Consider the following 13841-nt stretch of genomic DNA (forward strand, 5'->3'; position numbering starts at 1 on the left):
GGGCCCGGTTGGGTGGCCCGGTTGGGGCCCCAGACGGGGGGCCTGTTGGAATCCGGTTGGGGTCCCCGGCTGGATTGCCCGGTTGACGGCATAACCGGGGACCCCAACCGGGCCCCGAAATGGGCCCCCAACCGGGCCCCAACCGGGCCCCCAACCGGGCCCCCCAACCGGTCCCCCATAACCAACGCCCTAACTCACCCCAATATACCCTATAAATTTATCATAATTGTCAGTTTTAATTGTTAATTGTTAATTAAAAACATTGAAAAGATTGAAAATTGATTAATTGTTAATTGTAGATATTTGCGATTAACGATTGATCAATTGTTAGTTTGATCAATCGTTAATTGCTGTTTCGCAATTGACAATTAATTAATTGTCAATCTTTAATTGCCAGAACAATTAAATTTTGCCCAACACTGCCCCTAGAGTCGTATTCCAGAAAACATACTCAAGTCCCTGCCATTAGGGTCGTATTTCCAGTGCTTGTGTTTCCATTGCAATCCTGACTTGAGCATTGAGTAGAGTTCTAGAATACGACCCTAAGCTAAGAAACCCTAAGGTACTTATAGATTGTTTGTTTACTACGGTAATAATTCTACCTATCAGAAATAGGTACGGAGGCAGTACTTCCCTGAACGAACTCTTTCACAAGGAGCTCTACTGCCACTATAGGATGGGATGGCTTATGAGCTTTCCCTTATAGAATTCTATTGAAACTATAGTAACACAATTTTGGGAAAACCTACATGGTTTCAATATTTGTATTTATAATATTTATACTCATACATATATTTTTTTTAGCGTGAGGCGCGCGCCGGTGAAAATAAAGTAAATAACTTAATAACATTAATAACATACAATTATTCACACTGTGAAGATAGAAAAGTAGGTAAGTATGTACTCTTACTTTTGATCGTTTCTACCGTATTACCTATTTCCTTTACGACAACAACAACGGCGAGTGATGGCATATAGAATAGGTACTTACTTAGGTGATTTCTCTTAGGCTTGACATGTTGTACATACTTTGCGTTATAAGAAAATATCTCTTTGGTTTGAAAGTTTAAAACTAGTTACGACACTAGCTAATTAGGTTATGGTTGGATTAGGTGATGTTTGGAATGATGTCTAGATTCCTAGTTACGTATGTAGGTACTTCTACCTGTAGTGAAAGTGTAGGAAGTTCCACCCCTTTACAGTCTTACCGGTTAGTATACCGAAGTCGCTCAATTAGACTCAGTTTACCTGCGATTACGGTACTTACCTCTGGCAAAAACAAAATGTAAAATATTTTTTTAAGTAAACAGAACTAATATTTACTTATTAGTTTCTTAGTGCTTACGGGTACTTATCATAGTGCCTATTTCAACATTAATTGATTTATTTAACTTTGCAATGGAAATTGAATTGGAGGAAACAGTTTTGGGTAAGTGACTGTTTTATACAATGATATCATGTTTCCTCTCGAATTTATTGATTTACTTTTTTCCCCATCCTCTAAGTTGATACTACAGTTAAAATTTTAAATATTTAGTGATTTTTTTGTGGCTGTCAAAATCTCAGAGGATGGAAAAAAGAAAGTAACAAAGTTTTTTTTTTCCATCCTATAAGTAAAATATGCAAAATCTCTATAAAATGTTGAATACCCTAGTTGACTAAGATGTTTGACAAGATAGAACACACTGGCCAAATGAAGCCGAAATAACAAGAACGCTAAAAACCTTCTAAAAACCAAGAAGTTACTATTATTACACAATTTATTGTTGTAAGATAATAGGACAAAATGCCTTCGTTTTATTCAAATATCAGGGACTCGCACCAAAACTTGAAAGGAATTTTATTGAATAGTTATGCAAGCGATGAAGAAGTTTCTAGATGTACCTTATCTTATGTAATTTAAAATTGTTTTATAAAAAATACAGTACATGTACACGGTAAGCAATCACAATTAATGTCTCAAATCATTTACAGACAGTAGGAGTGGAAGTAGTAATCAAAAAATTAATCTCGAGAAAGAAGATGTGACTTCTAAAGTAGTTGGAGATTTTGGAAGGTGGCAACTGCAAATAAGTTTTTTAATGTCCCTTCTGAAACTAAGTAACGCCTGGTACCAATTGAATATAATATTTATGGCCCCTACCCAAGACTTTTGGTGCGCTAAACCGACAGAGTTCGATGACATCTCCGACAATGAATGGAGGGATATTTGTGCACCTGTGAGTTATCGTGGATACTGAATATTTTTATGTTGTAAATGCGACATAACACTCGTAAACAACCTAAGTTACTTGCAGAAAATTGAAGAGTTTCCTTGTTTAATTTATGACCCGGCATTGTTGGCTGCTGCTCGTGACATGGATAAAAGTATGATACCGCTGGTAGCTTGTACAAATTTTGTTTATGATACATCTTTATTCCAAAGAACGATGACTTCTGATTGGGGCCTAGTATGCAACAGACGTTGGTTGATTCACGTATGTACCTGAAATGATTCATGATCTGTAACCAAACTTTTGTCTATTTCGACCACATAACTAACATATCTTAGGGTAAATTTCAGCTTACTCAATTTGTTATGATGACGGGAGTTCTTTTAGGAGGAATATTGTTTGGGAGATTGGCGGATAAATGTGGGCGCAAAACCCCGCTCATGGTAGCGATTTTAATTCAATCTTGCACGAGCTATGTGGCAAGCGTCTTACCTTGGTATTGGTATTTTCTGGCAAATTGGTTCATTTTGGCGCTTGCGTCAGGCGGCATAACGATAATATCCTTCGTTCTATGTATGGAGGTAAGAAAGGTTCGTTAAGTTTAAATTATATATGGATAGTACAAATAAAATATAATAATATTTTAGACAGTGAGCGGCAAGTGGCGTATGACGGTCCCAGTGCTTTATCAATTGCCGTTCGGTTTGGGCAATACAGTGATGGCATTTCTTGCATATTGGTTAAGGGACTGGAGAAAACTCGAATTTGGCTTGGCTACTTGTTCATCGTTGTATATTTTGTACTGGTTTTGCATTCCCGAATCACCTAGATGGTTAATAGCCAACGGGCAAATTAACCAAGCCGCAGGTAAGTGGGAGGGTACCTACATTCAGTAGGTAAGTACTTATGAAAATTACTGTTTATTTAATTTATCTATGTAATATTACTAAAATATGGCCATTAATTTTAGAAGTCTTGAAAAAGGCTGCTGCAAAAAATAACAGGTACTGGAGTACAGACCAAATTAAGCGCTTGATTCCAACTACTCGAACGGATAATAAGAAGCCTCCAGGATTCTCCAAATTCTTGAAATCGCGGAACATGAGGCTCACAACTATCCTATTGTCTATTAACTGGTAAATCGGAAATGTTATAACGTTCCACGTTCTATTATAGATATCTTCAAACAGTAATGTGAGCATTATTGCATTCCGGTTTTGAAGTGTACCTACTTATGAGTGCTGGTGAAATTTAAGGCACAAAATACTTATCAATTCATTTCTCAGGGTGACGGGCGGATTGCAGTGACCCTCAGATCTTCGCGTTTTAAAGCTCTGAGTGGCACTGCAACTGTTATAGACAGGCATGTCGCTTACCATCAGACAGGCGCACGACATGTTCGCCTCGTCACTTGGTGTTCTAAAAAAAAAGGCTGAATAAATATCAACTAATGTACCTACACGTTTATTTGCTGCTTGACGACAGCTGATTTTAAAGTTGATTTTTTTTAATGCCTTTAAATAAACCAAAAATTTGTTTTTATATGTACATACGTAACAAGAAAATAATCTCAAAAATTACATTTCATTTCAGGCTTTTCACAGGAATCGCATTTTATACATTCGTACAATTTCTCGGCGATATTGGTGGAAATATATTCATTACAGTAGCACTAACGGGAATTGTCTCAACTCCTGGACCTATAATCTGCGTCTTAATAATCACGAGAGTAGGCCGGAGAACAACATTATGGATATTCCAATTCTTTACAGGGCTGTGTTTCATAGCTCTATTGTTGATACCACGAGACTTGTGCCCCCAAGATTGGCCGAGGCTATTGTTCGCGGGAATAGGATTTGCGTCAATGGCGGTAAGTCAACAAACGGTTGCGGTCTGAGAATAACACTACCATTTATTCCTTTAAGATATCAATTTACGCCTCGTTTGTATATGTAGCTATTTATAACTTACTTGGTAAGTAATTCTGATTAGGTACGTCTAATAAGCCGTAAAGCCAATCTATCGTCAATTTATAATTTACAGGCGTCTGTACCAACACTCTACTTATACACTGGAGAGTTGTATCCAACCCTTGGTCGCAACGTGGGAGTCGGAGGAGTGACGACATTTGCTCGTATCGGTTCCATGATAGCACCTTTCGTTCTTAGCTTGGACAGCACTGTAGTAAATTTCCCCTTGATGTTTATAGCTACTACGACGTTTGCCCAAATGTTTCTACTTTATCCATTGCCTGAAACTAAAGGTAAACCTCTACCGGATACGTTGGAAGAAGCTGAACAAATTTTTAAGTAAGTCAACCCGCACGCTTCAATTTAACAAGTATTAAGAAGTTCGTGATGAGAATTTTCACTAACACATCGTCAACCCATTAATACTTTCCACTGCTGGGCACGGGTCTCTTCTCAGGCGAGAGTTTATGCCGATATTCCGACACGGTGGCCTAATGCGGGTTGGAGACTTCCACACCTTTTCCGAGTGTTGTGAACCGTAACCGAAAAGGTCATGGTAAATTTCGCACATCAAAGAATTCCAAAAAACTCAAAGGTGCGAGCTCGAATTCGAACCTACGGTCTCTGTTTGAGAGGCCGTTTGTCTAACCAATAGGCAACCACGGATATTCAATTACAGTCAAACTTATATTACTAATTAATAAAACTAAATAAATTATATATGTGTATAAAGACAGACTGGCTAATGTAACAGTTTCATCGTTCCTTTCTTGAATGAAACCAAGATCTTGCACAGACTGACATTAATAACTAAAGATTACGGGTAAAGCTCCTTCAATTAAGATTAAATTATACAGATCTATTTGTAAAACACTAACATCATAAACAACTTTTATTCCATGACTTTTTACAAAACATAATACATTAACTAAATAATAAATGACCTCACAATCATTACAATACTAATTGGTGTAGTACTTATCACAAAAGTAAGTTATTGTATGGAATGTGCCCAGTGCAATCACCACGCACACTTAATCTATTCAAAGAACAATTATTCAAACTTTAGGCCAGCTGCTTATTACTTGGAATAGTGTTATTTTATAGAAAATGTTTTTTTTCCAGGAAGTCCGCGTCTGCAAAAGTAAGGAAGTCGAAAAAAAGACCATCGCGATCGTGATGTATAAAATGGTTTAATAACAGATTATTAAAATCTCGTAAATACAATTTTATTCTCTAATTTAGTTGTGGCGTTTTCTTGTGAAGCAGGAATTTGATTTGTTAACAAATGACACAATATCTATGATGCTTTTAGTTTCGGGCAAGCACCATAATATGGATCAGCAACTTTGCGTAAATATCATATAACGTCATCATCATTAAGGCTTACATACCTACATAACTAATCTACGGCATTTTGACGACGACGTCATCAGACTCGTTCGAAATTGGTCTTCCATTAGTATCGGAGCACGTTCCCAATTACTGATAAAGCAGGTGTTAGAAGCACGATTTATATGAAGCACATTACGTTGCTGATTAATAAGCATTCAATGTTAATTAACAATGTCATCTTTGGTAAATTTTGTTTTTAATTATATGTGCAGCTGTTATTTACATTTTTACATTAAAATTAGAATCTACACTTCATAGTCTAGTCAAAACAGGTAAGGTTTCGAGGGCGCATGACAGACGCCACGAAAACATTTTTGATCAAGATAATAATGTATTATTTTCTTTTGTTTAATTTTTTTATTTCGGTATCAAGAAACATTTTCGATTAGACAAAGTGATGGTATGTACCAATAACGAGATTCCAGCAGGATGTTAAGATACTCACTACGCATTATTACGAATAATTTTCGTATAAAAAAGTAATAGTACAAATTGTAAATTGCATCAGTAGGGCTTGAGCGAGACCGACATCAAGCGAGAGATCTCTTTTTTGTCCTTTTTTTGATTGTCCTAAGACCCAGTAGGCCCGGGCCTAGAGCGGCCAATCGTGACAACAAATTCACTGATGATAAACAAGAAATAACTCAAAGTGCCTAAATATTATATAGGCTCACGCATATTATGGCGGGCCGTACTGCACCGCATCGTATAACAATAGTGTTCCGAAATCATTTTAGTACATTTTATATATAAAATATAGATATGTTAAATATCTATAATGTAATGTATAATCACTAAATCACTACGTATTATCATTACCACATCTGTCTGTCTGTATGATCGCGATAAACTCAAAAGTACTGAACCAATTTTCATGCGGTTTCCACCAACAGACAGAATGCAGCTATAATAGTTAACTAAATTTCTGAATCGATTTCGATAAAAGTTGGTAAAAAAGTAAATTCATTGTGTACATGATGAGTGCTGAGAAAGGGGTGGCTGGTACGGACTACATGACCTGGGGCCTCGGGCGGCCAGGACTGCAAATCCGCTACTGCGCTGAAGTCGCGTCCAATCTTGCTAGCCGTACTGATCACAAATTGAGATGAACTATATTCGCCAGGTGAGTGTTTCTCGACCTTAATGGTGGTTTGTAAAATCCCGTTACGATACAAATTTATCAATATTTACATAATAATAGACAAGGATTAGTCGCAAATTTTTTACATTGTATGAAAATATGTTAAACAAAGAATGTTTTAATAATTTTAATGTTTTGTTTCAAAAATATTATGCAATGTATATGGGTATTCTTTGACTATTCAGTGTCTTAACTATAAATGCGCAATTACAAATGCATAGTATATTATAGTTACAACTGGTAAAACTGGACTAAAACATCTACACTATCATGTATAAAAGTAACATCTAAATGTTGTACTGTTAGCATTAACATACAAATGTGGAATAATAATAATAATAAAATTCCTTAATCTACTTTATTATCTGAAATTTTACTCTGAATATTCTCAATTCTGTGTAATAAAGTTGGGTGAGAGTGATACCATGCTGAGTACAGCTTATCATAAATAGGGTAATCTAAATTATCTTTACCTAACTTAATGAGTGCTGATTTTAATTCTCTTGAATAACTTAAGGCAACTGCAAAATTATCAGCTTCAAATTCAAACTTTCTAGAAAGAGCAGTGGCAAAGAAAGACAGAATTGAATTATATGGTGCGAGGATCATCTGCAGTACTACTATAAGTCCAATTATAACAGGCTGAGAGTCATAAAATCCCAGAGCTTTATACAACATTGGGTACTTGAATAAAAATCCAAAAGCTGTGAAAAGAAGCAGAAGATTAATTTCTGTCAATACTATTGACTTGTAAATATGACTGCATTTCCAATGCCCCAGTTCATGTGCAAGAACACCTAATATTTCATTGTCACTGCACCCAGTGGTAACTTTTTTCTCTTCATCATACTTTTCTATCAAGGTATCAAACAAAACAATCCTCTTAGCACCAAATAGGCCACTAAAATATGCATTGCTGTGAGCTGACCGTTTTGATCCTTCAACAATATAAATCTGAGATAGAGAGAAGTTTAATTTTGAGGCCAGATTCTGAATGCCTTCTCTGAGATTACCATCAGGTAATGGAACAAACTTATCAAACAAAGGTGCTATCACTGTTGGGTACAAGGTAAGGAGGATAAGTGTAGCTACAGTGGTGAATAACCACAGATATACAACAAACATGTTCCCACCTAACATTATAATATAGATAGCTATTGCAATGATTGGCAATGTGATAATAAGGCTGAGCAACAATGATTTCAATTGGTCTTTAACAAAAAATCCTGGAGTTTGCTTATTGAATCCATGTTTTTGTTCTAAAACAAAAGTTCCATAAATTGTGAATGGCAGATTTACCACAAAATTGAACAGTGTAACAAATGTCATAAAAAAGCAACTTATCACTATCTCTCTGTCTGGAGCAATATTGAACTGAGCTGCAAAATTTATAGATACACTCCACCCCACATATATCCATCTATTGAAAAGGATCAGAGACATCATTGTAATATTGAACAATTCTTTACTCATTTTGAACTGTGACTTGTCAATACCATAAAGTCTGGCTTTCTTGAAAGATTCTTCATTGAGCATTTCATTCAAGTCTTTTGGGATAGTGGTGTTAGTCTTATAAATCTTGAGCTGTAAAGTGATAAAGTAAAATTTATTAATAGTATATTCTAATAGAGTTGATGATCTTTATACAACTTTAGTCATCTGCGATGAACATCTTTAAATAGCAGTTCATCAAAGATGGCTAAGAACAATCCTAATTAAATCAATCGGTTGCGAGCTACAATGCCACAGGTAGACATACATATAGCCAGACAAAGGCTTCAAACTTGATAACTGCCTTTTTTGCGTCGGCAGTTAACAACTGACCATACCATACAAAGCATCAACGGAGCTACGAGCATATTAAGCGAGTTCGTAGGTGAAATTGTCTACGGTCTGTGTTTCACTGATAACAATAGGACGAAGATCACCGAGTGTACAATTTTATCTTGTTATTTTAATTACTAGTGACATGTAGTTCTCGTGGACAAACAAGTAGTAATATCGGAATACTTTAACTAATATCAGATATGACTTCTATTCTACCGGCAAAAATTACACTCCCTAATAAGTGATAACAAGTGATAATGGAATTTTATGGCAATCTAAGTAAAAAATAACCTAAATTGAATTGAACACCTACCTGCCGGAACGATAGATAAAACTCCCACAGAAATTCTGTCCATGAAAATGCCAATATTAAATACAGGATACAATCTTCGTCGAATGTCATGTTGTATTGTTGTAAATGATTACAGATTAATTACATTTACAAAAAACAAAAAAGTTTATGTGACACCAATGGTTCACAAATTAATAGAATAGAAAGATGTTGCATAGGGATATTCGTTAAACATCGATGTATCGAATTGATTCGATGTTTATCGTACGATACATCGGATTGATACGATGTTTTGAGAAGAAGAAATTCTATTCGATGCATCGATGTTCTTAATAAAAACATTGAATCATAGAAGACACTAACACTGGCGTGCCTCTGTGTTTCAATTTAATATTGTAAGTCATTTATGAATAATTCAATATGTATCGAACGTATTTGTATATTTTAGAAAGTTTACTTAATCGCAAAAAAACAACCTACAAGGACAGTCAACCGTGACCATGGGACCTGTAAAGGGCCCGAAACGTCGGTTTGTTTGAAAAAACAAATATACGCGATTTAAATCCGGAAAAATAGTTTCATTTCCTATGTGTAACAATCGCGAAAACCTAAGAACTCGAAACCTACAAGGAATTATTATTGCGTAAAAACATTTCTAGTTTAGTAATTTGCAGTTTTTTTCACTTGTAAATGTATGTTTTACCGATGCAATATTATTTTTTAAGTTCCTGGCTTCTCTTGATTAGTGCTACTACACTAACACACAGTATCATCATATCATATCAAATTAAACACGTCACTACAGCGACATCGACACTCTGTTGGTAAAATATTACTCTACGTTCACTATTATGCTAAGAAAAAAAAGTATTCGATGTTGGAAAAACGTCAATGTTTTTAAGCGATGCATCGAAATACGTACATCGATACAAGGTTTCGATGTTTTACATCGATATATTTTTTAAGTGGACACCTCTAATATTGCAACTTGATTCGAATGAATGACGTGAATGACGATCCGCAAAGATAAGAAATGCGCCTTAAAAAAAGTAATGTCAATGTGAAATTGAATTTTTTTTAAGTTTATTGAGATTTGGTTACAAGGCTGTCAGCTTAAAACTACATAAGAAAACAATTTAAGTGGAATAACTAAACATAAACACAACAGCGTAATAAATAATAATAATAATAAAGAAAGTATTTACAACGCACCAAAAGTACTCATGAAAAAATTAAAAATAATATGCAAATTAAATTTTTTTTAGTCTTATTTCAAATAATATTACTGAATACACTGTATATTACTGAAAGGATGACACTAACTGACTCATCGCCAACGCTAACTCCACCACACCGTACCTCGGCCGTGCATAACTGAAAAGGGTCCGTAACGCATCCTCACATCCTCTATCGCCTCGCTACCTCGCACATCTCTGGTGGAAAGGAAGCCTTAGACAATTCTCAAAAGGGTTGCCGTGCGTCGCCGTCGCCGCACCGTTTCGTAGTGACTAGAATATATAAGCCTAATCGAATTTCGGGAAAAAATATTAAAATTGTTGTAACCGTAAAACAGCATGAAGGCGAAACATCTTTACTCTAGGGGGCATTCATTATCCTGCATTGCAGTCCGCCTTGCCGTGCGCCTCGTAATGCAACACTATGAATGTAGTCACAACGCAAGCCATCTTGCAATCCTGCAATGCGTGCGAAAGACTCCATACGTAGGCCGTACGCAGGATAGTGTGTGAGTAGTCTCCTGCCTTTGCGGGCGGCGGACTGCCATACTGGTAGTGAATGGGTCGGTTTATAGCTTGCAAGTACAGTTGGCGAAATTTTGTTTGCACCGATTCGTCTTATCGCTTCATCTTTAGCCGCTCACGCGATACATGCAGCCGTAGACGCATACCATACCTAGAGGTGCCGGTGATGATTTTATACCGATTTATCGGATATCGAAGTTATAACAGGTAAAAGAACTAATATTAATTGCTATTTCCGTAACTACTCTAGCAAACCATAAAGTTTTTAATGCCTGTCATTTAAAAAAATAATCAACTTCAAAAATACGTCACGACAATCGTGTGTGTTATTGTTTGGGCTGGTGATTTCGGTGTTTATTTATTGAAAACGTACCGTAAGTAGCGTTTTTTAAGTTTACCCTGAATATAAATGTTTATAAACTATACTTTAAGGAGTAATTTCATGGTAAACGTGAGAACCACTCAATCGGAATATTATCATATTTATCCAAGTACACCAAAAATTTCATTAGTGCTTTTTAAGTGCAGGATTTGTGGTGTATTACTGCATTTTATTTGAGATGTTTTTGTTGGTAGTACGGAGGGTATTTATTTAGCAATGCAGAATAATAATTTTTATTTATAAAAACTTGTATTTAAACTGAATGCTTTTCTAATTTGCGAAACCAAATAGCCGCCATTTTGCGGTAGGAGGAGCGCATCGCGCGAGCGGATAGAATACAATAGGACAAAAGAGTGAGCCGTTTCGGTAACACACGTGCCGTTTGTATAGTTCAAACAACTAATTTAAACACTTTTACGCATTGGCACTTAATTCTAAGGTTGATAATCTTTATGCGAAAGTAGCTTTATAGAATTATTAAGAAAAAAGTCAGCAGTCAATGTTTTACGAAGTAGGTACAATACCTAACAGTTTAAAAAAACGACCTAATAAAATGAAACAAATTTTCAAGAAATTCACAAGATTAAAAGTTAAGAATGTGTTTGTCTTTGAATCATATTTAGGAAAATAAGCTCGGTATTCCACAAATAGGTCCTAAAGGTCACGGTACGTGATTATACTGATTACCACGATTATAGCTGGTGACTACGGACAGTCACGTAACCATTTCATGATAATAATATTAACCAATTACATAATGTCAGCAAAAAAGACATTTTGAGAAAAGTAATTTTGTCGATCATAAGTCCTACAATATTGGCATGTAAAAAGTTCCTAATAATGTACTGGCTAAACAAACGAACTAAACCTACTTAATATCGCGGGGTGCACGAAAAGAACTTCCTCGCACGACACACGCACGCACCCTGAGCAACAATCGGCCGAGTACTTTACGCCGATTGGCAAATCATAAGGAACACTCATTGGCAAATCCTTTCACTACGATGCAAGCTTGCATTATAGTGTATGCCATGGATATGATAAGAAGTTTCAATATCGTGTAGTGAGTGACTAAACACTATCACCTCGCAATATACAACCTTAGGACTGGGGATCAGTTAGATATTACACAAAATATATTTATTACATAGGTACTTATCGAGTTCTTAGGTTTTCGCGATTGTTACACATAGGAAATGAAACTATTTTTCCGGATTTAAATTGCGTATATTCATCATGGTCGCGGTCAACCGTGACCATGGGACCTGTAAAGGGCCCGAAACGTCGGTTAGTTTCAAAAATCAAATATACGCGATTTAAATCCGGAAAAATAGTTACATTTCCTACATAGGTACTTATCTGAATAATAACAAATGCTTTTGTTCACGTAGTATATTTATAATATTTTGCAAGACCCTGACCAGTTAGGTTCACAATAAACAATATCTATATTTTACTTTTTTTCTACTTAATTGCCATTGTACCTAAGCTCATCAACGACATGCAGTTTTGTAACGGTTATATCTTTACAGTCGAAAGTGTAGTGTATTATACATGTAATTACCTAACACTTGTTGGTAATATTCATCCAGTACTATCGGCTAAAGTCACCACATTTATAACATTTGCACTCGTGTGGTTCCTTAAGTTTTATTTCCATGATAGCATTATCTTCATCTTCTAATCGTACACCATCCGGGTCGTAGCAATGAGTGAGTGTTACTATACGTTCACGTAAGTAGTTTTCTCGACAACAGAAACATTCCTGAAATAAAATGTTTTGTAAGCGAGTACAAGTAGTGCCTACATAAGTAGATATTATATTGATTTATCAGTACCTATGTACCTACTTATTGAGAAAACGAACATTCGTAAGGTTTATGAAACTTTATGGATCGCTCTATGTAAATAGACATAACGTTCACATTCATCATATATAAAATTATAACAGATCACGACCATATATTTTTCATTTGAATATTTTCGGTTTAGTCAAGAACATTCTGTACTCTTTAAAGCTTAGACATTCTTTATGAGAAAGAAAGAGTTCGTCCAGGGAAATACTGCGTTCCCGTTTTGAATGGTAAGGTTAGTGAAATTACAGGCACATGAGACTTGTCAACTTATCTCTCAGGGTGACAGGCACAGTGGCTGTGCTTTTGAGATCCTTGCGATTAAAGTGGCACTGCAAATGCTACGGATAGGCGTGTCGCTTACTAACGACTAGTTCGTCCCGTGACTTGGTATCACAATAAAAAAATACCTTCAAAAATCCTGTAGAAGTTACAACGGATGGTTGAACTTGACTGTTGCACATTCCTTCACATTTGATGACACTGACTTCACCGCTACATGACCGTACTAATCGCCCCAAATCGTCGTATTCCTCTGTAAATGAAAGTTACTCGTTGGCAGTTTATAGTTTCAGATTGATTTACATAATTATATAACCATGGATTGACATTGTTATAAAATTAAGTGGCTATATGGTAATTCAAAATTCAGGATACTAATGAAATTACCTTTAGTAACGTGAATTTCAGATGGAACCGTTTCACAGTTGTCGTCAGCAGAGCAGGAGATAAGTAAAAAGAATACAATTTCTACAATGTAGATAAGTAATCTATTATTCAATGCCATTTTGCAATCTTAGGTCCTGAATCCTAATAGGCCCAAGACAAAATTAGGAATGGCTTGTTTAACGTTATCATCGCGTCTTTTATAAGGCTCTAACAAACTGAATTTAAGGGATAACATGTTGTATTCATATTGAAACGACGGGAGGTTGTAAGATCGCAAAGTGATTTTACTTGTTTTGAGCACAAAGGAAATAATAAGGGGCGACGCGATTAATGTATAAT

At 35.8% G+C, this 13841-nt stretch overlaps 3 protein-coding genes across 5 annotated transcripts; 1 reads left to right on the forward strand and 2 right to left on the reverse strand.

Moving 5' to 3' along the window:
• Positions 1-1332: 1332 nt before the first annotated feature.
• LOC113229482 (organic cation transporter protein-like) lies at positions 1333-5624 on the forward strand. 3 transcript variants are annotated; one of them, XM_026463083.1, is made up of 9 exons: positions 1333-1429; positions 1975-2219; positions 2298-2477; positions 2552-2794; positions 2861-3080; positions 3184-3349; positions 3807-4083; positions 4257-4522; positions 5309-5624. In XM_026463083.1, exons 1-9 carry the CDS (start codon positions 1399-1401, stop codon positions 5361-5363), a joined length of 1683 nt encoding a protein of 560 aa, XP_026318868.1. In that variant the 5' UTR covers positions 1333-1398; the 3' UTR covers positions 5364-5624. The 3 variants fall into 3 exon arrangements, with proteins under 3 accessions (XP_026318868.1, XP_026318869.1, XP_026318870.1); XM_026463084.1 differs by having other exon boundaries at positions 1335-1429; positions 2564-2794; XM_026463085.1 differs by lacking the exon at positions 2552-2794 and having other exon boundaries at positions 1336-1429.
• Positions 5625-5920: 296 nt separating this feature from the next.
• On the reverse strand, positions 5921-8964 carry LOC113229483 (CAAX prenyl protease 1 homolog). Its single transcript, XM_026463086.1, has 2 exons — positions 8860-8964; positions 5921-8303 (listed from the first exon to the last, which is right to left on the reverse strand). Exons 1-2 carry the CDS (start codon positions 8947-8949, stop codon positions 7068-7070), a joined length of 1326 nt encoding a protein of 441 aa, XP_026318871.1. The 5' UTR covers positions 8950-8964; the 3' UTR covers positions 5921-7067.
• A 3294-nt stretch (positions 8965-12258) lies between these two features.
• On the reverse strand, positions 12259-13652 carry LOC113229643 (partner of bursicon). Its single transcript, XM_026463313.1, has 3 exons — positions 13503-13652; positions 13244-13368; positions 12259-12745 (listed from the first exon to the last, which is right to left on the reverse strand). Exons 1-3 carry the CDS (start codon positions 13618-13620, stop codon positions 12575-12577), a joined length of 414 nt encoding a protein of 137 aa, XP_026319098.1. The 5' UTR covers positions 13621-13652; the 3' UTR covers positions 12259-12574.
• Positions 13653-13841: the final 189 nt, after the last annotated feature.

The sequence above is a fragment of the Hyposmocoma kahamanoa genome, unplaced genomic scaffold (genome assembly GCF_003589595.1).
Source record: "Hyposmocoma kahamanoa isolate Upper Pololo Valley unplaced genomic scaffold, ASM358959v1 62, whole genome shotgun sequence".
Taxonomy (NCBI): Eukaryota; Metazoa; Arthropoda; class Insecta; order Lepidoptera; family Cosmopterigidae; genus Hyposmocoma; species Hyposmocoma kahamanoa.